Source organism: Taeniopygia guttata, chromosome 14 (assembly GCF_048771995.1).
Source record: "Taeniopygia guttata chromosome 14, bTaeGut7.mat, whole genome shotgun sequence".
Lineage (NCBI taxonomy): Eukaryota > Metazoa > Chordata > Aves > Passeriformes > Estrildidae > Taeniopygia > Taeniopygia guttata.
In genome coordinates this window covers 14390030-14416152 of record NC_133039.1, presented here as the reverse complement: position 1 = coordinate 14416152, position 26123 = coordinate 14390030, and the positions used below count along the sequence as shown (strand labels likewise).

The 26123-nt window shown below is 48.8% G+C and overlaps 1 protein-coding gene across 7 annotated transcripts in view; it reads right to left on the bottom strand.

Moving 5' to 3' along the window:
- Positions 1 to 395: 395 nt before the first annotated feature.
- DNAAF8 (dynein axonemal assembly factor 8) overlaps positions 396 to 26123 on the bottom strand; it is an 89343-nt gene continuing 63615 nt past the window's right edge. For 6 of the 7 annotated variants that reach the window (XM_072935534.1, XM_072935535.1, XM_072935537.1 and 3 more), the window contains 10 exons: positions 25524 to 25598; positions 24038 to 24091; positions 21985 to 22154; positions 16077 to 16272; positions 12681 to 12775; positions 11653 to 11773; positions 9340 to 9557; positions 7389 to 7474; positions 3162 to 3231; positions 396 to 596 (listed from right to left, as the gene is read on the bottom strand). In XM_072935534.1, coding sequence (XP_072791635.1) covers positions 519 to 596; positions 3162 to 3231; positions 7389 to 7474; positions 9340 to 9557; positions 11653 to 11773; positions 12681 to 12775; positions 16077 to 16272; positions 21985 to 22154; positions 24038 to 24091; positions 25524 to 25598 — 1163 coding nt within the window. In that variant the 3' untranslated portion in view covers positions 396 to 518. Of the gene's footprint in view, positions 597 to 3161; positions 3232 to 7388; positions 7475 to 9208; positions 9558 to 11652; positions 11774 to 12680; positions 12776 to 16076; positions 16273 to 21984; positions 22155 to 24037; positions 24092 to 25523; positions 25599 to 26123 lie in introns of those variants that run through there. The other variant, XR_012058246.1, reaches the window with a different exon arrangement.

Sequence of the window (26123 nt, the reverse complement as noted above, 5' to 3'; positions counted from 1 at the left end):
GGGCTGCTGGAGCAGAGGCAGGTGAACATTGAACTGTCCAGCTTTTAATCTTATTGAACAGCTCAGCCTGGTGTGCTGAACCTCCAGGCATGCAGCTTTCCCTCTGACTATTTCCATTTCATTTCTGGGGGTTTGTCTTTGGCTCAGAGGAGCAGCAGCAAGCAGAGTCTCTCCATGGAGTCTCTGAGAGTCCCCTGAGAGACACAGCAGTGAACACCTCGCCCCTGTGTTTGCTCCCTGAGGTTTTCCCAGCCAGAGGAGAGCTTCCAGCCCTGCTCCATGCCCACAAGCATTTGTCTCTGGATGGACCCCACTGGGAAGCAGGGCCACAGTTCACAGGGGGTTGTTTTGGGGCACTGACCCTCCTCCACCACTCTCATTTCTCTGACCCACGCTAATGCCACACCTCAGACTCTGTGTTTTAATTCCAAACAAACAGTGCTGTTAGAGCTGGTTGTGCCCCTGTGTCCATCTCCACAGAGGCACCCAAGGCTGCCTGGGGGCCTTGCCCATCTCTGCTAGCAATCCTGGCATTCAATTCGGTGGATGCTCTCTGATGTCACGGAGTCAAAAAAGCAGCAGAGCAGCTCCTGGGCCTGGGGAGAAACCAAGGAGGAGAGCTGTGAGTTCTGTGCGTGGCAAAGAAGCTTTTTTCCAGAGGCAGGGTTAGGGTTTCTCGTGCAGAGGCTGTTTCTGGGCTGGATTAATCCCAGCACAGAAGTGGCTATGAGTGTCCCACTGCAGGGAAGCCCTGCTCCTTGTGATGCTCAGGAGTTATGTGTGCAAGGAACTGAAGAAAAGCAACAAGCAAGGTGCTAAGTGGGAAATTCCCTCCCTCCCTGGCTGCTCTGCCTGTCCTTCCCAAGCCCAGCCCCTGGCATGGCTGTTTGTGAGCACTCCCTCAGCACAGGAGACATCCCAGTTTGGGCATGGACCAGCTGCAGGAACATCTGGGACACCCCTCTGGAAGGTCACCAGCCCCTAACGGTGGCACCAACAAACCATGGCCCTGTCACTTCCAAATGCCAGCTGTGCTGAGTGTGCCTGGCACCTGCAGGGCCACTGGGGGGAACAAGGAACTCCCAAAGCCTGGATTTGTCTGCCCCTCAGCAGGTGTTTCACCCAGGGCAGGTGAAGGTGCTCCAGGAATGCAGCAGAAGCAGGCACAGATGTCAGCACTGCACATTTGGAAAGCTGATTTCTCATCCTGTTGCTAATCCCAAACCACACTGGGAGTGAGGATGATGTTCCGTTCACTTCCATGGCTCGACCCCACCAGGAAAGGCTGCAGCTCTGCTCAGACCATGAGGATTTGAAATCCATGTTCATTTAACCCTCCTGAACTTTGCCTGATACCGTGTTGTTGCTCATTAGCTTTGCCCTGCAAAGCCTGGCTGACATTTCACAAACTCATTAGCAGGAGATCAGAGGCTGAACATCATTCCTGGGGCCATCCTTTGAGGAACAGATTCCCGGGTGCCTTTGCTCCTCAGATCTCACTGTGGTTCCTGGGCCTACCCTGAACCTGGGAGGGAAGGGCCCATTGGAAAACCAGCAGGAGCTGCTGCTGTGCAGTTTGTACCCCCAGGGAGATGTGCTGCTGTCCCAGGACTGCATTCCTGCTGGAAACTCCGAGCTCTCTGCTTCCAGAGGGATTAGACTGCACATCCCAGGCTGCCAGGAGCAGGGAGAAGGGCTGGGAATATTTGCTTTTTCTCCTCTCCAGCACAAAAAGCCCTCTAAGCCTCTCGCTGATAGCAAGCAGAAGGGATTTTCTGTCAGGCACAGAGATGTGATGTCCTTTCAAAGCAAATCAGGAGACAGCCTGGACTTGCTGGCCTGTCACATTCCTTGGCAACAGCCTGGCACCCTGGCAGCAGGCAGGGCTGGGCTGTGAGAGCCCTGCAGCTCCGCAGAGCCGTGCCAGCAGCCGGGCACTGCCCGCTGTGCCCTCGGGAAAGGGTGGAAATGGCACTCCGGGGAAGTTGGGCTGGTTCTGTCTGCGTGAAAAGCAGGAATGCACACTTCAAAGAGGGCTCGGTGTCTTTTAAGGCTCAATCCTTGGAGCACTGGTGCTTGAAGGCAGCAGCTCTGATGTGTTAGATGAGGTTACAAACGCATCTCACTCTCCTGCTGGGCTTTTATTGGGGAAAAAATGGGATCCAGAGGAGAGGTTTGTCCACTTGCTATCATTTCTCACCCTCCACAAGTCTTTTATCACAGAACCACAGAATGGTTTGGGCTGGAAGGGAACTGAAAGCTCATGCCACTCCACCCCCCTGGCATGGGCAGGGACACCTCCACCAGGACTTCACATCTCCTGATCCCAACTCCTCAGGCTCTGCCTCCTCTCTCCAAACCTCTCGTTTGTTTTGAACTAAACTTTGATGATTACAGCCTGAATTTTGAATGTATTTATGAAGTTTATTCCCATTAGCTGCCCACATGTCTGGAGCTCAGTGTTTCCTTTCTTGGGCTGAATTACTGAGAAAATATTCAGCTAGACCATCCCTGGAATGGCTAATAGCTTCACTCCTCCTCTTCCACTTGGATTTGAGCTTCTGAAATGCAACTTTCAGAACACAGAACCTGTGCCAGCTTGGCCATAGGGCTGAATGAACATTTCTTGTCACTATTTTTGACAAATATCACAGACACTTGAAATTCTTCCCTGGCACAGGGTGCCCAGAGCAGCTGTGGCTGCCCCTGGATCCCTGGCAGTGCCCAAGGCCAGGCTGGATGGGGCTTGGAGCAATCTGGGACAGTGGAAGATGTCCCTGCCCATGGTAGGGGTGGCACTGGATGGGCTTTAAGGTCCTTTCCCACCCAAACCATTCCATAATTTTGTGATATTTTTCTCAGTGTTGATTTTTCACAACAAGTAACAGGATCTCTATGGAAAATACAGAACCGTTATCAATATCTCCAAATGTTTTGATTCAGAACTGTGTCGCCACTGTGATGTGGGAGACAGTTTGACAGGATTTTGGTCCCACCTTCCCCATGTTCTGGGCTCTCAGCCTAAGCAAGGCTTGGGACTGTCACCACCTCTGACTCACAAAAGTTATCATTTTCTTTGGAATTTCAACCATTATTACCAGGTTTCCTACATCACAGGAGCACAAAGAACACATATCCATACCACAAACTTCTCTACTTGCCTGGTTCTCATTTTGGGGGTAAAGGAGATGCTCTGCAGTGTCCAGGACCGACTGGTTCTGCCAGCAGGCACTGGGGACAAAGAGAAAGGGCAGCAGGGTTAGTTTGCCATGTCAGCTGGGAGGGAGGGAGATGACCCAGCCCTGGGGAGGTCTGAGCTCTGTGCCAGCAGCTCCAGCCACGGGCATCTGCTGCTGCTCCTCTTTACACAGCTAAATCCTGGGTTTTACAAAGCTTTGTGTAAATGGCTTTGCACTATTTAAATACAAACCTTCAAACAAACTTTAAATACAAACTGGACAAGCCATGCCCAGTTACATAAGGGTGGTTCTGGGGCAGTGGGAAATGCACATAAATGTGGGTACTTGGCTCTGGACAAGGGGCTTTTTCTCCACTGAGATAATCTGGGTGTTTTCCCCCAGTCCCAGGATTTGCTGTACTGTACAAGCCACACATGACCTGACCTCAAAAAGCATTCCAGAGAAATGGAAAGGCAAGGTACCAAGTTCAGAAGTGCCTTTTTAAGGGACTCGGTGCACACTGGGAGCCTCAGGCTTGAGAACTCTCCTGAGGCTTTGGAAAGCACTCCCTGCTCCCTGCCCCCATAGCCAGGTATTGTGCTTGGCAACAGTTTTCCCTTCACTGGTTTTCAACAGCTCCGAGATTTTACACCCCATGTGTTCATTTTTTTTTTTCTCTCTCTCTTTTTTTTCTTAATTTCAACACCTCCTTCCCCTCCAAAGCTCCCCAGGATGAGCTTCCTATAGGGATAACATCGCTCCCTGCTAGCTGCAATTAGCACTTGGTAAGAATGTTTCACCAGAGAGAAAAACATCCAGCTAAGTTCCTCAGCTCCTGGCTTCTGCTCTGATTGCAGGAAGGCACAAAGCCTGGCCTAAACTCTCATTTTTTTCTTGCTGCAGCTCGGTTTTGGGGGTGCTTTAGTCAAACCCTGCCTACTGAGGTGAGCTGCTAAGTCTGTGCACAACACAGATCCTGACAATCTTAAAGTGCTTTTTAAATGCTTAAACCATAGAGGAGTAATCACTGTGGCACCAGCATCACCTCTTAAGGCAGCTAAATCTGGTTTGTCATGCATAAAAAGCAGAGCATGCCTTCCTTCCAGGAGTTGCTTTGAATCTACTGCTGTAAATTCTTGCCTCTGCCACCCTGCAGCCAGGAAATGTGGCTGTGAAAACAAGTTATGACAGGGAAAATTCAGATGCTTTACCCTGAGCCATGCAGGCAGCCAGATGCTGACTGAACAAGAAAGGTAAGTGCCACATGGTTTTCCCTTTCCTGTGGATAGGATGGGGTCATTTCCCTCTGTGGGGTCCCCACTGCTCCCTCACCCCTTCCAAACACCCCCTCTGCCCTGTGAGCTCCCCTGGCACATTCCCAAATTCCTGCTTTGGCTGCACTTTTGGCAGGCAACCAAACTGCCAGGCTGCTTTTGTGCCCACACCTGCAATGTCCCTTTTTCTGTGCTTTTTCTGGGTTTTGGTGCAGAAATATTGCCCTGGATGTCCAGAGAGCACCAGAGCAGGTCCTGCTGCTGAACAACCACAGCAAGGAGGGGCTGAGGCTGCCTCCAAATCCCCAGGATCTGAATGTCTGTCCTTGACAGAGCTGGCTTAGGAAAGCTTTAACAAGCTCAGCACAGGAGCAGAGCCCACATTGTTCCACTCAACACCTGATTCCTTTTATCCCAGCCCATCTCTGACATCACAGCCGGGTTCCATAGAGATGGGAACGTCCCTCCCCGTGGCACAAAGCCAGAGAAATGTGGCTCAGCTGGGAAATAATCCCATCACCGCGGTGAGGCTTCAGCAGCACAGCTGAACTGCAGGGACCTGGGCAGGTACTGGAATCCTGGGCCCTGGCAGAGACAGGGAGATAAATATCCAGTGATTTATCCGGGACAGAAAGGGCTGATGGAGCTCTAAGAGTAATTAACCCCGGGTGTTATTCAAATTGAATGATGTCTTGGCATGAAGTGTCCTTGGGAGGCACCAGTGAAGTCAGGCTCATTTTAAAAAGTTTGACAGTTTGAGAGACAGAAAGGGTGTGAGCTCCTGATCTCCCTGAGCATCAGAGCCCTCCCTCCTCCCACCCTCGGGCACACCTTGCTGCCCCTGCCTTCCACAGGCATTTTCCATCATGAAGGCAAAAATGGTTTTAATTTTTTTGTTGTTGCTTTGGTTTGGTGGTTTGGTTTTTTATTTTTTTTGTAGAGCTGGTTTGAGAAGGCTCTGTGATCCCTGGTTCTGGCAGTGTGGGGAGAGAGGCAGAGTGACCCTGCTGTTTGGGGGTGGATCCATTCATTTGAGAGTGGATCCTGCTGTTTGGGGGTGGATCCTGCTGCTTGGGGCTGATGCTGCCCTTTGGAAGTGCCTCCTGACCCCCATAAGTTACCCAGGGGTATTTTGGAGTTCAGCACAGAACTTCATCCCTTGTGCAGAGCAGGAGGGGGGTGAAGGTGCAGGGATTGGCACCGATTCCTGCTCAGCCCCTCGGGGCTCTGGAAGCCTGGAGAAGCCACGGGAGGTGTCTCTGGAGGGGCTGCCTTGGGACCAGCCCCTGGAATCACAGCCAGCCTGAAGGAGAGGGGAGTGCTGGGCTCTAAAGCAGCACCCCGTGACTGTGGGGCTGGGGAAAATAGAGATATGGGGATCTTGAGTGACTGTCCCAGAACTACCTTCAGCAGTGACCTCCAGGGTTCCCAAAAGTTCACTTTTTTTCCTTGTAAACCAGAGAAAGCTGGGAGAAATCTCACCACAAAGGTCTGGGCTAACTTGCTGTTTGTCTCCCCTTGCAGAGCAGAAGGTTTGGGATGTGGCACCCAAGGGTGTGATTTTTAATGAATGGAAACAAAGTCAAAATGCTGTCAGTAGCTTAAAAACACTTTTGAAAAGTTCCCAGTGAGATCTGTTCCAACCATTCCTCCCAGGTGTGGCCCTGGGAACATTTCTGCAAAGAATGAGAGCTCTGAGGTGCAGCTGTGTGGATGTTTAGCTTTGATCCCTTGGAGCCTGCAAGCTCCAGCTTCCCTGAATCCACGGACAGCACTTTCTGGAAGTCCTCCAGAGGGCACAGCCAAAGCCAGGATGGGGTTTTTGGCTGCTGGGCTGCTCCACATGGGATGTGGCACAGCCCTGACTCGTGGTTCCTGTGCCAGAGGAGCCATGTGTGAGAGCTGCACATGCCAGTGCCAAATACCAGCCCCGTGCAGGGAGCCCTTCCCTCTGGGGAACACAGGGTTAATTGCCCTGCTAATCACTCTGTTTCACTAATCAGTCCCTGCAGAGGGGTTCTGTTTGTTTTTCCAGGCTTATACATCCTCTACCCAGCATTTCTGGTTATTTATTTAAGAGGCTAATTTTTGATTTTGCTTTCTGGCATTTATTTTAAGGCTTGGTTTTCTGTTTTGTTTTTTTTTTTTTCCCTTTTCCTTCACAGCAAACACAAAATCTGCTAAGATATTTCTCCTAGGAATTTTATTGATGCATCAGGTCTATTCCCAATGTGAGTCCTAATTTCAGAGAATTCCCTGTATTCATGGAACCATGCTGCTGAGCCTTATAGACACTGCAAGTGCTTAACAAAGGTTGCTCGGTTTTTAAAGGTCCTGAGTAGAGGACACATGACTTGGAAACTGGGGGACACTCTCAGGTATTGGGCCACTCATGACAAGAGACACTGGGGGGCTGGAACGTGTCCAGAGAAGGGAACAGAGCTGGGAAGGGACTGGAGCACCAGGAGGGGCTGAGGGAGCTGGGAAGGGGCTCAGCCTGGAGAAAAGGAGGCTCAGGGGGGACCTTGTGGCTCTGCACAGCTCCTGACAGGAGGGGACAGCCAGGAGAATTCGGGCTCTGCTCCCAGGGACAGGGACAGGACAAGGGGAAACGGCCCCAACCGTGCTAGGGGAGGTTTACACTGGGTATTGGGAAAATTCCTTCATGGAAAGGGTGGTCAGGCACTGGCACAGCTGCTTGGGCCAGTGGTGGGGTCACCATCCGTGGAAGAGTTAAAAACGTGTGGATGTGGCACTTGAGGGCCTGGTTTAATGGTGAATGTGCTGGTTCCTGGCTGGACTTGATCTTTCCCAACCTTAACAATTCCATGACCAGTTACTGACCATGAACAGGGTGAGTGTGCAGGACAGGCTGCCCCTGGGTGAGAAGCACAGAAGAGACGTGCCCTCCCTCGGGGCAGCAGCTCCTCCTTACCTGTCCAGCAGGGAGCCCAGGGAGGTGACAGCGCTGTCCCACTGTGCTGCCAGCACCAGGCACAGCCCATCCTTCAGCAGGGAGCACTGCAAGAGAGGGAGGAACAGAGCTTTGGTGCTGTTCTGCACCTGAACAAGTCTCTGAGTCTGGCTGATGGGTGAGGAACAGGAGCCACAGAGCAGCAGATCCTTCCAGGCAGAGCCAGGGCCATGTCTGAGCTGTCTGTGATGCCCACAGCCCTCCAGCATTCCTGCTGCCCTGTCTGAGTGAGAACCAGCAGAGTGCCTGGGTGTGTTATTCAGTGCCTACCTCTGCTGGAAGCAGGACACCAAGACAGGTAAATATTGAGATATTTTAGCAGAAACATTAATTACATGAAGCACCCCATCTCTCTCCTAGAGAGGGAGAGTAAAGGCTGTGACATTCACCTTTGGCTCAGCAGTGACAGATCCTTCTGGAAACACACCAGCTCTGCCCAGGGCCATTTATCTCTGACAGGAGGAAGGAGGGATGGCTCTGCTCCCCCAGTGCTGATCTGTCCTTCCTAGAGAGCTCTGCACATTCCCTGTGCAGAGGGATGGATCCTCGGGGCACAGGCAAGCAGTGCTTACACTAATTGGCTGCTAGATGTAATTGCTGTTCCACACAGATGTACTTCAAAGAGATGCTGTCAGTTTTAAAAAGCACAACCTGAAAAGATCTTACACACTCCTATTACAGATAACACCCAAGACTTAGAACTGAGAGCTGGAAGCCCAAATGTTTGTGTTTTTTGAAGGGCCTGCTGTGGTCTGAGAGCCCTTGGGTGATTGTTGGTTTGCTATTGCCACTGGAATTAATTCCCCCCCTTGTTTACTCTCTGCTGCTGACAGCACTTTCCTGCACATTTCACCTTCCAGCTTTGCCCAGGCAAGGTTCCTGACTGGGAACCTGGTGGGCTTCTCCTACACCAAGAGGAAAACAGCTGGGCCTGGTTTTCTGTTGCTGTGGAGCAATGTCAGCTCAGCCCAGCAGCACATCCTGTGCAAAACCCCAGGCTGGGCTGGACCTACTGAGAGCCACAGAATGGCCTGGGTTGGAAGGGTCCTCAAAGCCCATCTTGTCCCACCCCTGCCATGGGGTGGACACCTTCCTCTATCCCAGGTTCCTCATCCAACCTGGCCTTGGGCACTGCCAGGGATCCAGGGGCAGCCACAGCTGCTCTGGGCACCCTGTGCCAGGGCCTGCCCACCCTGCCAGGGAACAATTCCTTCCCCTAACCCTGCCCTCTGGCAGTGGGAAGCCATTCCCTGTGTCCTGTCCCTCCAGGCCCTTGGAAATGGTCTCTCAATTTTTCTTGTAATTCCTTCACACACTGGAAAGCCACAAAGGTCACCCCAAAGCCTTTTCTTCTCCAGGTGAACAATCCCAACTCCCTCAGCCTTTCTTCCCAGCAGAGCTGCTCCATCCCTCTGATCACCCTGGTGCCTCCTCTGCAGGCTCCAGCAGCTCCAGGTCCTTCCTGTGCTCGGAGCCCCTGAGCTGGAGGCAACACTCCAGGTGGCAAAATTTCTGGGTCAGGCTCCAGGGCACAATCCAAGAAGAAGAAAGGATTTTTAGCATTGTAGAGGAGGATTAATGGAGTGTGATTCCAGAGAGGGAAATAGAAACTGTATTTATATGGAGAAACAAGAGATGTGACAGCAGTCGAACACACAGAACAGAGTGATGGCTGACTGGAATGAAACATTCAATAAATGACTGGTGGATGGGCCATTCCCATGAGGGCTCCCAGGGATGCAGGACCATCAGGAAGTGTGCCCAGTGCCCACATTACTCACCAGAGGTGCCAGGGCTCAGAGGCAGCGTTGCAATAGTGCCACCAAAGCCTCGGGGCAGCACATCAGAGCAAGGCATTACAGGCTCTTCTTTTGTGCCAAGGAAGCAAAGCCCAGCTCCATCTGTTCCATACCTTTGCTGCAACACTGCCCTTGGCCCTGCTGAGCATCTGGGAGATGTAGAGAGCCTGAGGTGAGTCCAGCACAGCCAGGCGAGCCCCAGCCAGCACAAAGCCTCTGCCCACGAGCTCCTCCAGCAGCGCCACGTACGGGGGCGGCTCCGAGCCCTGCAGGATTATCCCGGGCAGCAGCAGGCAGGTGCTCTGGCAGAGCTGCTCCAGCAATGCCTGACCTGATGGGAAAACAGCAGAACACTTATTTGGTCTCTCCCCCCAGCACCTCTGAGCCTTCTCAGTGCCCCTGCCCTGGCACAGACATGCCTGTAGCAGTTGGAGGCACCACGGCGTTGGGAGTCTGGGAATGTGCCCAGGGATGTGCCCAGGGATGAGCCCTGGGATGTGCCCTGGGAGGTGCCCTGGGAGGTGCCCAGGGATGAGCCCTGGGAGGTGCCCAGGGATGAGCCCTGGGATGTGCCCTGGGATGTGCCCTGGGATGCCCATCCCGAGCTGCTGCCTTTGTGTCCCTGTCTGGAGATCACAAGACAGCAGGAGTGACCCCATTTCAGGAGTCAGACAAGGACAACTGCTGGTTTGCTACAGGAGCTACTACTCCATTTTCATTTTTTCCAAGCATGGAAAGCTGCTAATCCAGCTGCTTTTATAATCCCAAATGTAATTCTGCTCAGCATACGTGAGGCTTAATGTATTTCATATTTTCCTCATGATAAATCTGTCTGTCCATTAGGCAGCAGCTTGGTGATAATTATTTGCTGGAAGGAGCTTTCCTTGTGTGCAAGAGCTTCCTCTAGTGTCCAAGATGAGCCCAGAACGTGAGTGATGTGTCTGCTTTGCTGGAGGCACTTATGGGATCGTGCCTGACAGTTCAGGAATCACGTGGACTTGCTTTTCCAGGGCAGTAACTCTTTGAAATACATTTTCTGAGACACAAACACATCAGGGCTGTACACTGCTTTCCTTTTTACTCTGCTTAGGCATCTTCAAAGCTAAGATATCCTGGTGCAGCAGGAAATTAGGGGCATGTATTTTGAGATTAGCTCCGGACACAGAGCTGTGCAAAGCCTGCAGAATATCTGTTCTCTCTCCACAAGCTGCTTTATTATTTTATTTTATATTACAAAATCTCTTCTACAAATTAAGTGAGTTGGTCACAGCAAACCTGCCCCTTTCCCATTATGCACTAAGATGATGGGGAAAACACCCTTCCCAAATACCTTGGGACAAATCCTCCTTCAGAGACCCCTTGCACAAAAGTGACTTGGTGTTCACCCCAGGGGCAAAGGACTTGATTTACCACCCCTCCTTGCACTTCTGCACCTGCTGGTGACCAATGCCCCCCCAGAGTCCTGTGTCAGGCAGGGCTGGGCTGTGTTTCTGTCAGTTTTGTATCCTGCTCCTCTCCCATCCACAGCAATCCTGAGGTTCCACTGCTGGGATTAAGGACTGCAGTGATCAGGTGTAGCACAGGAACATTTTTTGAGCTGCCTACATCAGAACTGAAGCTACAGGAATGGGAATAATTGTTCTAAACAATTCTGTTCCCCGGGGACTACCACAGGATGCTTCACCTGGGCCCTGCTTGTTTATAAAGGCTTGGGATCAATCCACAACATGCCAAGGTGGGAGCATCCCCTGGTGCCAGTGCCATCTCCTGCCCCTGCAGCACAGCTGTGTTTACACTTGTCTATCAGGTCAAATCAGCAGGAAAGGCCCTGAGAAGCTGCTGCATCCCAGGAAGTGTCAGCCTGGCTGAGGCTTCAGCTCCCAATCAAAGTCAGCCTGGCCATAGCTGGGAGTCATTTGGAGCTGGCAGCTGCTCAGCAGCAGTGGGAGCTGAATGAGCTCTCAGCTCAGGAGAGGCCTCTGGCCACGCTGCCAGCAGCACTCCCTGCACCAGCTGATATTTATCTACTCACAGCACAGAGCAGCTCACACTGCCCAGCTCTGCTGCCTCTCCAGGGGAGGCTCTGAATGGACACAGAGCACCAGGGTTGTGCTGAGACACCTGGGAAGGGTTCAGAGAGGAACATGTGCTGCTCTGCCACCGGCTGTGTTGTCAGTGCTCGTTCTGCTGCTGCTGTTCAGGTCAGCCCTTGTGGACAGCTCTGTCTGTAAATGCCTGGAGTGCTGGCAGGTGAACAGTTAAAGGCTGGACTCCCCTGGAGCTGTTCTCTGCAGCTCAGAGCTGTCTCTCCCTTCTGAAAGGACATCAATACCCAATCTTGCTGCCACCAGATGGTTTGTCTTGCTGTCCAATTAATCAATAGCAGTCCCAATCTATTAACAGGAGTAATAGTGACATTTCCTTACCAGGACTGCCTGGCTGCTCAGAGCCCAGGACACTGGGATGTCTTCCTGGGGCATGGGTTGGGGTCTTGTGCTGCTTCCTGATTCCCAGGCTGAGGACAGGGTCGTGTTTCAGGTTATGGATCTGCAGGAGGGAAGGCAGGAAGGGAGGGAGAAGCAAGTAAGGTGAACACATTACCTAATGAGGAGGCATAACACTCCTCAAGTATTGATTCAGGCAAGCTGTGAACCTTTTGTTGTTGTGGTGTACTTCTGTAATTGCCAGCCTAGTAAACACCTGCTTGTCTGGAAATACAAGAACATTTTGCATGCATTCTTCTTTTTAATGGAGGCTTAATTCAGTGCAGTATCTCATCATCCTTTTCAAGGTCCCATATCCAGCCATCATTCTAAAGTCTCCACTCCCAGCTTTTCAAGGCCAGGAGCTCAAACAAAACGTGTGAGAGTCTGACAGCTTTACCAGTGCCATGCTGGGGTGCAGCAGCTCCGTCTGTCCCTGAGTGAACTGGCACAGTCAGGATGCCCTGCACTGAGCTGCACACCCCCACGAGTGGAGCCTCTGACAGATGTGGCCATTTCCAGAGCTAATCTCCTGGGAGAGCCATCTCAGCTGGAGCACCTCTGAGCCACAGCAAAGCTCAAACATTTCCATCCCTTGCTTGAGCACATCCCAATCGTTTTCACATCATCAGCCATCCCACCCCTGAATGATACAAAGCTGGTTAAAAACCAGCTCCTGGGTCAAGTGTGCTCAGCAGTCAGGGTGAGCCTGTGTCCCTGCTTCCAAAGCAGTGTTGATCATTTGGGGGCACAAGCCCTGAGCCCTCCCAAATTCACAGCAGAACGTGCTGAACAAACAGATCTGCAGCAGCTCTTCCCCACTGAGGCTGCTGGGGTCAGTCAGAGGGAGGAACATCCCCAGGACCAGGAAACACACCCAGAGCTGCATTATCTACAGCATAATAGCAGAGAGGCACGGGATAGCAGGGCCAAAGCTGCTGTGATAAGCTCAGGAAGGGGCTGATCCCTACCTCTTGCTCCTGCACTGGCTGACACTGGGCACAGCACAGCCCTTCTGGGAAAAACAGCTTCACATCCCGGACTGCCATTGCATAGGATCTGGAGCCTGAGAGAGAAATACAATGAGAAGATTCTCTCAGGTCATGAATTAAACATTCTCTAGACTCACTCATCTTTTGGAGAGATTGATGATGTGCAACTCGCTGCAGTAATTGCTTTAAAGGCCAGCTGTTCTGTACAGTAATAGCAAACATTTTAAACCATTATATTTAGAATACTTCCATTGCCTCCTTGGTATTTTGATTCTGTCCTACTACCACTCAGCAGCTTCCTCGTGTAAACAAGAATCCTTCTATTTCCTAACAGTGGAGCTGAGGGAATCGTGTTAAGGAGACTGTGAAACCTTTCAATTCCAGCTCTAAATCCTGTTGTTCCCTTGCTTCTGGATCACACCAGGCTGCCCTCACTGAAGGGGAAGAGCTGCTGGTTAGTAAAACAAATGTACTTAGTAACAATAATGTAGGTCCCAAATACTCTGGCAACTCTGACTGACCAAGGAAAGCAGAATTAGCACCAGGCACCGCTGATGGAAGTACATTTTTCTGTTCACCTCTCATCTAGAAAGGTAAATTGAGCCTGGAACAGGCAGAGAAATGACATGAGGATGACTGGGGAAATGGAGAATCATCTGAAGAGTTAAACCAGTCCTTGGGTTGTTTGACCCAACACGACCCAAAGCTGAGAAACAAATCTGATTTCTGATAAACACTTCAGGGTAGGAAAGGTCAGAGGTGTAAAAAGAGCTACTTAAAATAAAGTCCAGATAATGGCACAGGCACAAATGGGCACGAAGTATATGTGGCTATATTTAAGTTTGAAAATGTAAGAAGATTTTTAGCTCTCGAAGCTCTGTGACATCCATCCAGTTGGGGTGGGTGCTTATGGAAGGGAAAACATGATGGGGCTGTCTGTGAGGGAATTAACTGAACTCAGTGACTCGAGAGGTCCCTCCAGGCTTAGCAGCTGAATATTTCCCTATAAAGCAACAGTGTTATAAAGCATTACTCAGAATGTTTGGAGATTTGTGGATGGAAAATATTAGAGAGGGGAAAGCTATTTCTATTGGAGTTTAGATAGACTGTCAATGTGCTGGCACAGATCCATGCTCCTGGGATATAAATACCCTCTGAAATATGACCACCTTTGAGGCTGCCCATTCAAAAGATCCCACCTGAGAGCACTCAGCCCTGTTGGAGCACCATAATTCCAGGTTTTGTATAGCCAGAGCCCTTAAGGCAGCAGTTTACAATGCTGAGGTTGTGTAAGTCCCAGTGTATGAGCTGGGCTGGATCCTTTCCATACCTCCACACCAAACCTCCTGTGCTTCCATCACTGGTGGCATTACAGAGAACACAAATGCTCCCAAATGAGCCTCTTACTCTCACTTTGCTCAAGGAATAAGGCAGAGTAGGGTGCACATGTAACAGCTCTTTGGATGCAAGAGAAAGCACAGCCTAATGACTACCCAAGCCCAGAGGAGATGGGAGGGTGCAGGTTGACTTCTGCAGCTGAGCCCTACAGGATTAAAGCTGTGTTTCTTGGTTCACCAGTCCCCCTGGAACCCCATCTTCACCTAAATTGCATTTCCTTTGTCACTTTGGGAGGAAATAGTAGGACTTTGCTCTGCTTCAGGCATTAACTGAAGTTCTTCCTCAGCTGGAGCAAAGCTAGGAGGAAAACCTAGTATTCCCTCTTAGGAAAGGAGGATGGGCTTGCACAGTCCCCCAGTTATTCACTAAAGGTTCTTCCAGCTTAACTGTGTTGGAGGGAAAGCTCTGGGAAGTGCAGGGGGTTAGGAACACTCCTTTCCTTATGGATAGATGGCTCCAGGGCAGAGCTTTGTGGGCCAGCCCTACAGCTGGGTCCTGCACTGGGCACAGAGGGCAGGACCAGCCCTGGGCTCAGCCCAGATCTCAGGAGCACCTTCAGATCCCAGCCTGGGATCTGAAGGCAGTCACAACCTCCAAGGACCTCTCTCCCACAGGGGGCTCCCTGTAACTCCCAACAAAACTGGGATGAGACTCAGCTCCCCTTGCTCGTTTTCACAGTTATGCTGGGGATGCTCCAGCTGTAGCAACCATCTGAAATTTGGGGTGTATATTACCCATTCTTAGCCATGCCTGAGGGGTTTCAGAGCAATCTGGATACACAATCCATTCATTCATCTCAAGGGCAAGAGAAGCAGGGGCTAACAATGGAAAAATATTGACTGGAGAGCCCTGACCACTTTATTTTTTTGTGTGTAAGTAGATCCTGATCTTCAGCCACTCCCACAAGTCCTGTGTGATCTGTCCTGGCTGAGTCTAAGCCCTCAGGTTCTGAAGCAAGGGCTTGGTTCTCTCTCCCAAGCTGTGGCTCCTTCACTCCCTGCCAGTTCTCAGCAGCCCACTTGACATGGATGGAAAGAGGGAATGACTTCACAGCCCAAATACAATGGGAAGAGACAAATAATCCAATGGATCTTGTCAGGAAAGTTCCTCTGGGACTTAAGGGCACACAGTGCCTGCCAGCTCACCTGAGTTTACAGAAATTATTGCTTTATTATTTTTATATTCCTTTAAGTATTAGAGCAAAATCAATGCAACACTGAGAAGAAACACAGGCAGGGAGTTAACCATGCTGAATTCCATGTGAATTTTGGAATTCCCTCCTTGTGGCAATGATGTTGGGCTCCCCACAGGCTGCTCTCTCCAGGGATGCTCCCCATTTTCCCATCCTTTACCCCCCATAGACACATCCCAGTGGCTCCCTGCTGGCAGAGGAGCTGGGATGGGTCAGCATCCCAAGGATGGTGACTTGCCCTGTGCCTCTGCCCATGTGCCAGCTGGAAACAGCCTTTCCAGATGGGAAGCAGCTGAGTTTCCCTGCTTGCCCCAGCAGGTTTGGATAATCTTTCTCCTGCCAGCCATCAGCATGGTGAGATGTTACAGGAACTCAGGGTCCTGGAGTCTGTGAAATCTTGGAGTTGGCCAATGGGTAATGGAGACATCAGGAAGGGACACACAAGCAGGGAAGACAGATGGGTTCTTGGGAATAATTCCAAAATAACCAAGCTAAAAGTACAAAATGACCAAGCAAGAAGAGATCAAAGGAAATCTGTTCTGATAAAGCCAGAGCTGGGGCTGCTCTGGGAGGAACCCTTTTGGAATATATCTTCTGGGAGAACATTTCATTGCTTGAGACACACTCAGCTCAGCCACCAAGAACACGGGAAAGTTTTCTGGGGAAAAATGGCCTGCAGTGCCTGCCAAGGCTGGATCTGTAGTGACAGTGCAGGAGGGAACAAACATAACATATTGTCTATTTGTATAGCTGAGCCTTTGGACTTTTCTTTTACAAAAACCTACCATAAAATCCATTCTGGACTGTGCTGGTGCCATACTGAGCTCTCCAGAGGCATGGATCCAGGGCTTGGGCCAGCTGAGGATCCTCTGGTCCCAGGAGATCCATCAGCTTCTTCACAGCATTGGGTCTCTGCAGGCACAGCACGAGGGCAGTGCCCGAGGTGAGGTAGGTACAGTGAGCTTCTACAGCAGCTGGATCCTGGGAAGAAATCACAGATGAGCAGGTTATGAGGAGCTGGTGAGCACTGGGAACACCCCAGCTTTCCTTTGGCTAGAAAGGAAAGCTGTGAGTAAGCAAATCTGCTGTTGCTCCTTGTATTCTCTCCTCTTTAATAGACTACTGGTGTACTAAACATTCCAAAATCTAGAGTTCAGACACCAAGCAGTGCCCATTTTGTGCCAACTTTGTGCCTGTTTGTTCCTGTGCCATTATCTGGACTTTATTTTAAGTAGCTCTTTTTACACCTCTGACCTTTCCTACCCTGAAGTGTTTATCAGAAATCAGATTTGTTTCTCAGCTTTGGGTCGTGTTGGGTCAAACGAGCCAAGGTCTGGTTTAACTCTTCAGATGATTCTCCATTTCCCCAGTCATCCTCATGTCATTTCTCTGCCTGTTCCAGGCTCAATTTACCTTTCTAGATGAGAGGTGAACAGAAAAATGTACTTCCATCAGCAGTGCCTGGTGCTAATTCTGCTTTCCTTGGTCAGTCAGAGTTGCCAGAGTATTTGGGACCTACATTATTGTTACTAAGTACATTTATTTTACTAACCAGCAGCTCTTTCTGTGACATCCAGCAGGTCACAGGAGGGCTGCTCCTTCAGGGGGACATCTGGATCAGGAAGAAGCACAGGCACAAGCAAGAACACCAAGGTGATAAATACCCTGGGATGAGGAGCCACATTTTAATTCTTCAGCTGATGTAAAATGATGGATCACAAATACCAGAGCTTTGCTTTTTGAATTCACAAATGGCAGGACCCCAAACACACCAGCTTCTCCTGAAGAGTGAACACTAGTTGGGATCAGGACTACAGAACTTAAAAGTAAGAGGGTCAGACCAGGGGCTGCAAGAAATCAGTTTGTTCTCCTGGCTGTGTCTGATGCCCTTTGCTCCACAGCCAATTTCTCCACCTTTGCATGGTCCGTTCAGCCCATGCCCACCCCTGAGCAGAGCTGTGGAGCTCACAACACCCTGGGATGGTACATGGAGGAAGGATGAGAGGAAATGACAAGAAGCAGCCACTGCACTGGTGAGGAGAGGCTGCTCTGAGGGCTGGGGACAGACAGGCTGACAGCTCTGGGACCTTGGGACAGGCAGCAGGTGGGTGGCAGAGCTCTCTGGCCTTGCTGCCTGCTTTAATCAAGGAAAACCTTGGCAAGCCAGGCCTGCTGCAGATGCCTGGCCTGGGCACAAGGTCAGGGTGCCCACAGCAGCTGCAGCTCTGCCTCCTCCTGCTTCTCCATCTGAATAACAGGGCAGGAGCATCCAGTTCTGCCTCTTCCTGCCCTTGCAGCTGAATAATGTGGCAGGAACATCCAGCTGTGCCTCCTCCTGCCCCTCCATCTGAACGAGGTGTCAGGAACATCCAGCTGTGCCTCCCTGCACCCCACAGTGCAGCAGCCAGGGCTGGATGTTCTCTCCAGTTTAGAAAACAAGGGCATTTCCAGCTCCCTGCCAGTATCAACCCATGGCTATTTACTTTTTTCCCCAGTTTTTGAGGAAATAAAAACAAGAGGGGGGGGAGAAACAGCATTTGATTCAGCTGAATCACGTCATTCACAGAGGTTTTAATTCCTCTATTTTTTAATCTTCTAAAAGCAGCAGAGGATAGCAATTCTTTAGATAAAACATTTCCAAAAGCAAATCCTATCATTTCATTTAAAATTATGGAGATAAAACATTTCAAGGCCTCTCTGCTTTTGTATCACGTGAAACCATTCACTGCCTTTGACCCAAATCTTCCTGCACCCTCCTGCTTCCTAAATTGCATCTCTGAGAAGTAGGTTATGAACTGACAACTACTGGCTCAAGCCTGATTTTTCCCCCTCTATTTGAAAAGGAAAAATATTTCATGAGAAGATCCCTCTGTGCTTAAATTGGTGATGTATTTAGGGGCTGGGTGTGGTGTTTCCAGTGCTCTTTCCCGTGGGCACAAGGTCACAGCGTGTCACTCAGGGGCTCTCTGGTGACAACAGCTCTGCTTGCAGGAGGATGAAGAATTTCAGCTTGTCACAGTGCACTGAGAAATGGTGACATTCATTCAGTTGTGTATAATACAAAATAATCCCTTCCTGCTGGAAAATTTTTGTTAGTTAAAAAATGGATTTAATCCACTTTTCTATGGCTTTTCTCTTTGGGCAATGAAAAACCAGTGATATTTTTCATGACAACTTTCAAAAGGACTGATCAAACATATCAATATTCATCCAGGTGGGAAACAGCTGCAAAGAAAACATTCCGTTTCTGTCAAACAGACCAGAATAAATGAAAGTATTTTTGTTCCAGAGCTTCTAACCAGTGATTTTAGATGTAAATAACAAAACTCTTCTGTCTTTTGGTTGTTCCCCAGCAAATCCACGGGCTTGGGGTTGAAGATGATGTTCTAATGTTACTGATGGTGCCAGGGAGCTTCTGGCAGCTCCTCTCACTGCTCACACCACCCCAGACTCTGCCAGCCCAGCAGAGTCACTCCCTCCATTCCCATCCTGCCTCCACATCCCTGAGCAGCTGCCTGGAATTCAGGGAGCAGCTTTGCTGAGAGGAGGAAGTTCCAGCTGTGCCCTGGCTGGGCAGGACTGAGGGGATTAAAGAGCAGCAGAATTACCTGGCTGCCTTTACCACAGGATGGGGCTGGAGGGAGCCCTGGAGGTCCTGAGCCCAGTGACCTGATACTGCAGGCAATCACATCAGGTAATCCCCTGTGGCTGCTGGAAATCTAGTCAGAGAGAGAAAGTCAGATACACTTTCCCAGGCCTTGTCTTTGGGGGAGCTTGAGAAAGCTCAGAGAAAGAATTAAAACAACCCTTAATCTTTGCAGCTGGTGTTTTGAACGTGTTGTTTCTTGTGAGATGTTTACAAGAAGGGTTTTGTTCCTAATTAGCCAATGATGTGAGAGGTGTTGGTGGGGACCACTCAGGTCCAGCTGTATCATAACTGTCTATAAAAAGGATGTGGTGTATAATAAATTTGGCATTTGCCTTCTGAGACCTTAGAGTCTATATGTCACTTTATTCACCTGTCCTCAATACAAGAGTGACAATCCCCCAGAGCAAAATCAGGCCCCACTGGAAAAATAAATCCCAAACTGCCAATCTGCAGAGGGCTGGATCTGCTGGATGAGCCCTGAAGGGAGATCCAGCAGAATCCCCTGGGAACAGGCACTCCTTGCTGGCTGAACACCACCAGGTCATGCTGAAAGCTGGGGAGACATGCCAGCTCTGTTTACATGACCTTTATTTTCTATAATCATTATTAAAGTGCAGATAAAACATCTTGCTACCAGTCCTGTGACACGATAACCTCAGCAAAGAGCAGAACAGGTGTTTTTTCTCGTGCTCCAAAGGCCACATGCCTCTCTGAGCTCAGGGGGACTATTTCAGTTAGAAAAGCAACCACAGAGCTGAGCTGGTGCTGCCAAGGATATTTGTCAAGTGTATGTAAATAATACATTAGAAAGGAAAAGGAGATGTGAGGTTGTCTTGCTTGCAGTGCATAAACCCGGATTTTCTCTCAAAACACAACAAACCAGCACTTGGGAGTGCTTGGGTGTTCTCTAGACATGGATTTTGGAGCATGCTCCAGGTGAAGAGAGAAAAAGCCCTGGACAGAACTTCTAGAAGGGACAGACACACTGGCTCCATCTTCTTCAGCAGGACATTTCATCATGGATCTCATCAATCCATATAAATATCTCCAAGGGTCTCAGGAGACAGTGCCAGGCTCTTCCCAGCAGTGCCCAGCGACAGGACGAGCAGTTATGGCCAGAAACTAAACCACAAGAAATTCCACCTCCACCTGAGGAAGATCTTCCTTCCACAGAGGGTGGCAGAGCTGTGGAACAGCCACCCAGGGAGGGCTTGGAGTCTCCATCTCTGGAGCCATCCCAAACCCACCTGGATGTATCCCTGTGTCACCTGCTCCAGATGACCCTGCCCTGCCAGGGGGGTGGGTCTGGATGATCTCCAGAGGTCACTTCACTGGGATTCTATGACCTGCTAAATGTCAGCAATTTGCCCTCCCATTTTAGGAGCCTCATTTGAAGCCCACCATTGCACCCCTTTGTGCCACAGGCTGAAGAGCAGATCCATCATGAACATTCCTCCCATCCAAAAGCTGCACCTGGAATTTAGCTGTGAAAACCAGCCCTGCCCCCATGGCTGCCACTGAGCCACTTACCCACCGGATTTTGCAAATAAGCCAGTCCCTGGAGCCTGCTGAGGCTTTTTCCAAATCTCCCTACTTATCCTGGGAGCTCAGCCTTTCCCAGCCTCCCCAGTGAGAGGCATTCCTGCTGTTCTGAAAGGGAGCAGGGGCCCCTGGACAGCAGAAAGCTTTTCCCACTGACTGCTCCCCTTCAGCAAAGGCAGACTGTTCTCTTTGCTTCCTCACTTTCAAACCCTGCTTTTTTCCTCATGAACACTCTGTAATTTTTATCCTCATTAGTCACCAGCTCTTCAAGGCAACTGAATCAATGCTCAACAGCTGCTCTGGTGTGTTGGAGAACTCCAAAAACAGGGAGGAAATTTTCAGGAAACAATCTCTCCTCAGATTTACCCCACATACATCTGCATTGCTTCCTGAGGGTATCTGGGGTTTTTAAGATGTTTTCTGTTTCAGATTTTGTATTTAGCTCTGTGATTAAATTAAAAAATTAAAAAATTAAATTAAAAAAAGGCATTTTGTATTTAGCTCTGTGATTAAATAACATTGAGATACACATCCCCATCAACCCTAATGGCCACTATATCTCTCTTGCCAGTGTAGATATATAAAAACTCAGATGCCTGTGCTCACTGGTACCATGCAGAAGGTATTAATTGTTCCAAAGCACTACCTTGGCATGTGCCTGTTTTCTTCTGGAAGTCTCTACCGATAATTTCTATGGTTAGAAATGAGACAATGATAGAGACAATGTTATAAACTTTCCAAACTTAACCCAAATGCAATATCAATTATAAACGTTTGTTTTTTATAAAGTCAAGCGGTTAAACGTCTTCAGGAAAGCAATAAAATAATACAGATTGTTTTTCCCTAAGGGAAGAAAAAAATAATAATCCAACTCCTCTCAAATGCCCAGAGTTCAGTTCCTTGGCTTTCACAGTATCCTTACACTCAGGGTACATCAGATTGAGGAAAGAAAATATTTCTAATGCCATGAAAGAGCAGAAACAAACATCTATTTTTAGCTAATCAACCCCTAAGATTGCCCTAAGATTTAAGAACCCTCTTTATTGCCTATTAGACATGAGCAAGGATAATTTCCTCTCCTTGCAGGGGATTTTTACAGAGTGGCTCGCAGGGTTCAGCTGTGTCTGCAATGCAATCTCAGGTAACAGCACCCCAGAGATGTGCATTCCCTGACAGGCAGGAGGCTTTCCAGCTTTAACCACATGGAATAAACCCAGGCACACGTGCTCCCGGGATGTGCCCTACCTGGAATGACCTGGGGGAAGGAACACAGGATACCTGTTTGGCAGAGCCTGTATTGCCCATATCCTCCCCAAAGTTTCGTTTAGGAGAAACCAGGGCTGTCTTTATGGCATATGATAAAAGAAGCCCTCATCTCCCTTTGTGCTGATGAGGGGCACATCTGATTGTTCCATACAACAGCTCCGAAATCCCGGGTGGGAATTGCTGAGGTTTTCAGGAATGGATTATCCCCAGCTCATCCTTTCCCCCCTGGCACGGACCTGCTGCACCTGGCGGGGCAGGAGGGCGGTGGCAGCGGGCGCTGTCAGCTCCAGGTGCTTCATTCCCACCACGCTGAATCTCTCCAGGTGCAGATCCCGCAGGATGCTCGGCAGCCTGCGGCTCCAGACGCCGGGTTTGATCAGCAGCACCGTGCAGAGAACCTGTGCCCCTGGAACAAACACAGCGGGGTTTGTTTACTACCCTGGGCATGGGGAAACCTGGCAGGAAGTTCACAAAAATACCAGCAAAATGAATCCGTAAAAACCCTGGGCATATGGGATAATTTATTGATTTGGGTTCGCTTTGTTGGGTTCTCAGATTAAAAATGCATCTGAAACAGTCTAAGCTTGGAGGTTTCTCTGTCAAGGAAATCTGCCCCGGCCCAAAAAGTTTTTGTGGCAGCTCTGTCGGATAAGACTCAAACCTTTATATTACAGATTAATGTTTTAAGAGAGATAAAATATTCCCTTTTGCATTTTTCATGTGAACCATGGTGATTATGTGATGTGATCCTTGAGCAGCTATTACATTCTTACTCTGCTGTTCCGTATAGAGCTGTGTTTCAGAGAGGCACTGACAACCCTGACAGGTCCCAATTAATGTCATAAACCAATAATTAATTGAATTGTCTTTACCAAAATTGACATTACAGAAAAAACTTTCTGCTTCTGACATATCTCTCTCAGCAGAGCTGCCAGGAAGATGCAGCACTATAAGGAGCAGAAAACAAACCAGACCAAGAAAGCTTTGCTGTCTGATGGAAATGGATTTAAAGGCAGAAAATACATAAATTCCGTTTTTAAATGACAGCATTTTCAAATTTTTAGTCTTGCTAAAGTACTTGCTACCAAAAGTATAGTTAATATTTTATCCTTATAGCATCTTCTGGAGATTTATTGGCAAGTGCAGTGTCAGAACCAGTCTGTGAGGCCCAGGAACTGCTGGTGCTGAACCACATCAATCAGCACGAGCACAGGGGAACATCCTACAGGCTGCTAAAACTGATCCAAGCTGATCTGTTTGGGTACAAAACATGTCATTTTCTGTTTCCTGTACACCCCAGTACTAATTACACAGGTGTCAATGCAGCAAAGCATCAACAAGGCTACCTCAAACTTAATGCTGTTATTTCCAGGTGACAAGCAGGACATGGCACAGAAACACAGGATCAAAAATAAAACCCAAGATTATTTCCTCCCCACTTGATATGGAAACTTAACCCTTGTGCTGCAGGGAGTCCTCCTGTTACAGATGTGCTGTTTTCCTCACATCATTCCTGAACAGAAAGGTTCCATAGCAACAGCCTGGAAGTGCAGGAATCTGCTGGGCTCCACCTCAGCAACCTCACCCGTGTGTGTTATGTAAGCACTCAGTGGCCTCCAGATGTTTTCTTCACCATCTGCTACATTTTTGGGCACATATTCTCATTCTTCTGCTGTGTGAGTCACTACCTGCTGCATATTTAGGGACTTTAGACACTTCAGGAGGATTGCCAGCTTGGTTTGGTCAGACACCTTGTCTCCCAGAGCTGGCTTTCTCTCCTCAGCAATTACAAGTAACAAGAACTAGAGAAAATACCTCTAATTACCAATGGAACAATCTCTGCTGATCATGAATTAGCGGAGGAACCTGTTTGGCAATGTTCAAATCTGTCTGATTTCCAGTTCTGGCTGCTCAGAGCCTTTCCTGGTCTTTATTACAATTCTCTACTTTGTAATATTTTTAGATCCATTCCTCATAATCTTTTCCATTTTACCTCCCCCAAAAAATTATTACATAGGTTTTGATTTCATAGCCTAACTGTGAAAATAGAGTTTAGTTTATATGCTATTTCTAGATAATAGTTCAGATAGGTGTGACTTCAAATAAGTGGGAACTCAAGACAAGCAGATACCACATCTCCTGGCATGCTCATAGTGCATCAGTGCCTGAATTCCAGCCTCAGGAAAATGTTGGTATAATCCTTTTTCTTATTTTGGGTTGGTACATCCAGATGATTTAGTTCCACCAAGTCCTTGTCAAAGGACATTTTTCCATTTGCTCTTCTCTCACCTGCTTGCAGGAAGGAAAACAGGGATTCTGCTCGGCACCTCCAGCTCTCACCCACTGCAGGAGAGAAGCAGATTTGAGTGAGTTTTGTGTGTTCTGAGACAATCTGAGAATTGTGCTATCATCTGTACATAAAGCAACCAATATTACAGTGACACACTGGTATTTTAGGGTGTTACACTGGGACATGGATGGAATGGTTTCAGATGTCCTGGGACACCCTGGGAGGTTTCACACTTCTCCCTACTTTGGTAATCCCAGGAGCACAGGCTGAGCAGGATTGCAAGTCCTAAATCATCTTGGATCTTGGTTACCTTTTCTGGGATTTCAGGGAGTGGTTAACAGTGGTTTTAAACCTATCTGTGCTCCTAATATTCCACAGTCAGGTCAGATGCTGCCCTGTTTCTGGTGTTTTGTTTGATGTTCTCTCAGAAATAAAGAAGTGCTGTGGATCCTGGGTGCTGCTGATAAAACCTCCCTTCCAATTCCCCAACCAGCCAGGAGTGGCTGCTCCAGTGGTTCTTCAGGAGGGCAGAGCAGGATGAAAGGAGTCTGGGGAATCAGTACTTAGGACAAAAGCCAACAGAAAAATGTTCCCTTCAGTCTAATGTAAAACCTGCAGTGACCTGGAGATGAGGAAAATCAAGGCACTTCAGGCACAAGAGAATTGAGAAATTATCAAGATCTAGGGCACAGTGAGGGAAATCCTGCATCACATTGATAAAAGACTTCCTCTTCCAGTGACTGGCAAGTTTAGCCACTGTGACATGCAAGGTAGATAAGAAAAAACTAAAATCTGTTTGCCAAAACAGAATTACTTTTTTTTTTTGTGTGTTACTGTCCAAAATCCAAGTCTATCTACTTTCCATAGTTATGTGTCTGGAAGGTATTTAGCCACAGAGTTGGGTTTTTTCCCCCTAATGAGCCTTCTTTCTCTTTCCACATGTTTGTTGCAATAATAAGACCACAAATAACAGGTGGAACCAGCCCTAAGGTCCTTGTCTCAGAAGGTTTTAGCTCATCCTCCCAGCACCAGCTTTTTTCCTTCGTGCTGGGGTTACCTGAAAGGACTTTCAGGATCTGTGAATCCTCTGGTGAGATGGCCAGCACTGGGATGTAAATGACAGAGACATAGGAGATGCACCTTCTGCTCTGATGTCACCTCTCTAAAACATCATGAAAATCATTATTTCTGGGATCTACACCTGAAAAAAGCTACTAAAGAGCTGACATTAATTACTTTTCCAGCTGACTTTGCACACTGTCCCTCAGCAGGTGGTTCTCAGGACTGTGGAGAGGAAATGATGTGACAATACTCACACCTTCCTCCAGCACTGGGGGGACCCAGCTGGCCTTTCCTTCCCAACTGCCTGGAATGAGGATCTCTAATCCCATTTCAATGGCTCTGACAGAGGACACACAGTTTTCTTCAATCTATTTAAGAGTCTAAAATATTTTTTTTTTTTTTTAAGAGGTAACTGGTGCTTACCTGTGGTCTTCTCTCCAGTCCGGGAGCTGCTGCCAGGTGGTGGCAGGAATTTCAGAGCAGGGCGGTGTTCTGCATCTGGAAAAGGTATTTTTATGGATTCAGGATTGGAAACCTTCACTGTCTGGGGCAGGAGGGGGAGAAAGGTAATTTTATTTAGCAGGGCAGATGTTCAACCTGCTACAAAATATTGAAGAGCTGTTCTTGAGCATGGAGGTCTCTCCATTCCTCCCACAACAATAAAAACATAAGGAAAAAATGGAATTACCTTATAAAAGAGATAGTGTAGCATGCTGAAGTATGGCCTCAGCTGTGCTCCTTTGCTCCTCACAGTGGCTTTGGTGCAAAAGGCTGGCACTGCCATTACAACCTCCCTCAATAAACTCAGCTTACAGCTCTGCTTTCCTCTTATCCTGCCCTTCCATCTCAAGATAACTTAAATTAAGGGCTGCAGTGCATGAACTCTTTAGTGTTTTAGACACCACTTTGGTATGTCTGATGCCTTCTCTTCTGAAGGCTCAGCAGTCTCACAGAGAACACTCCCATAGTTCACTGAAAAATTGAACTTGCTGTGAGCCTAAACCCAGGATCTTTTCCCAGACA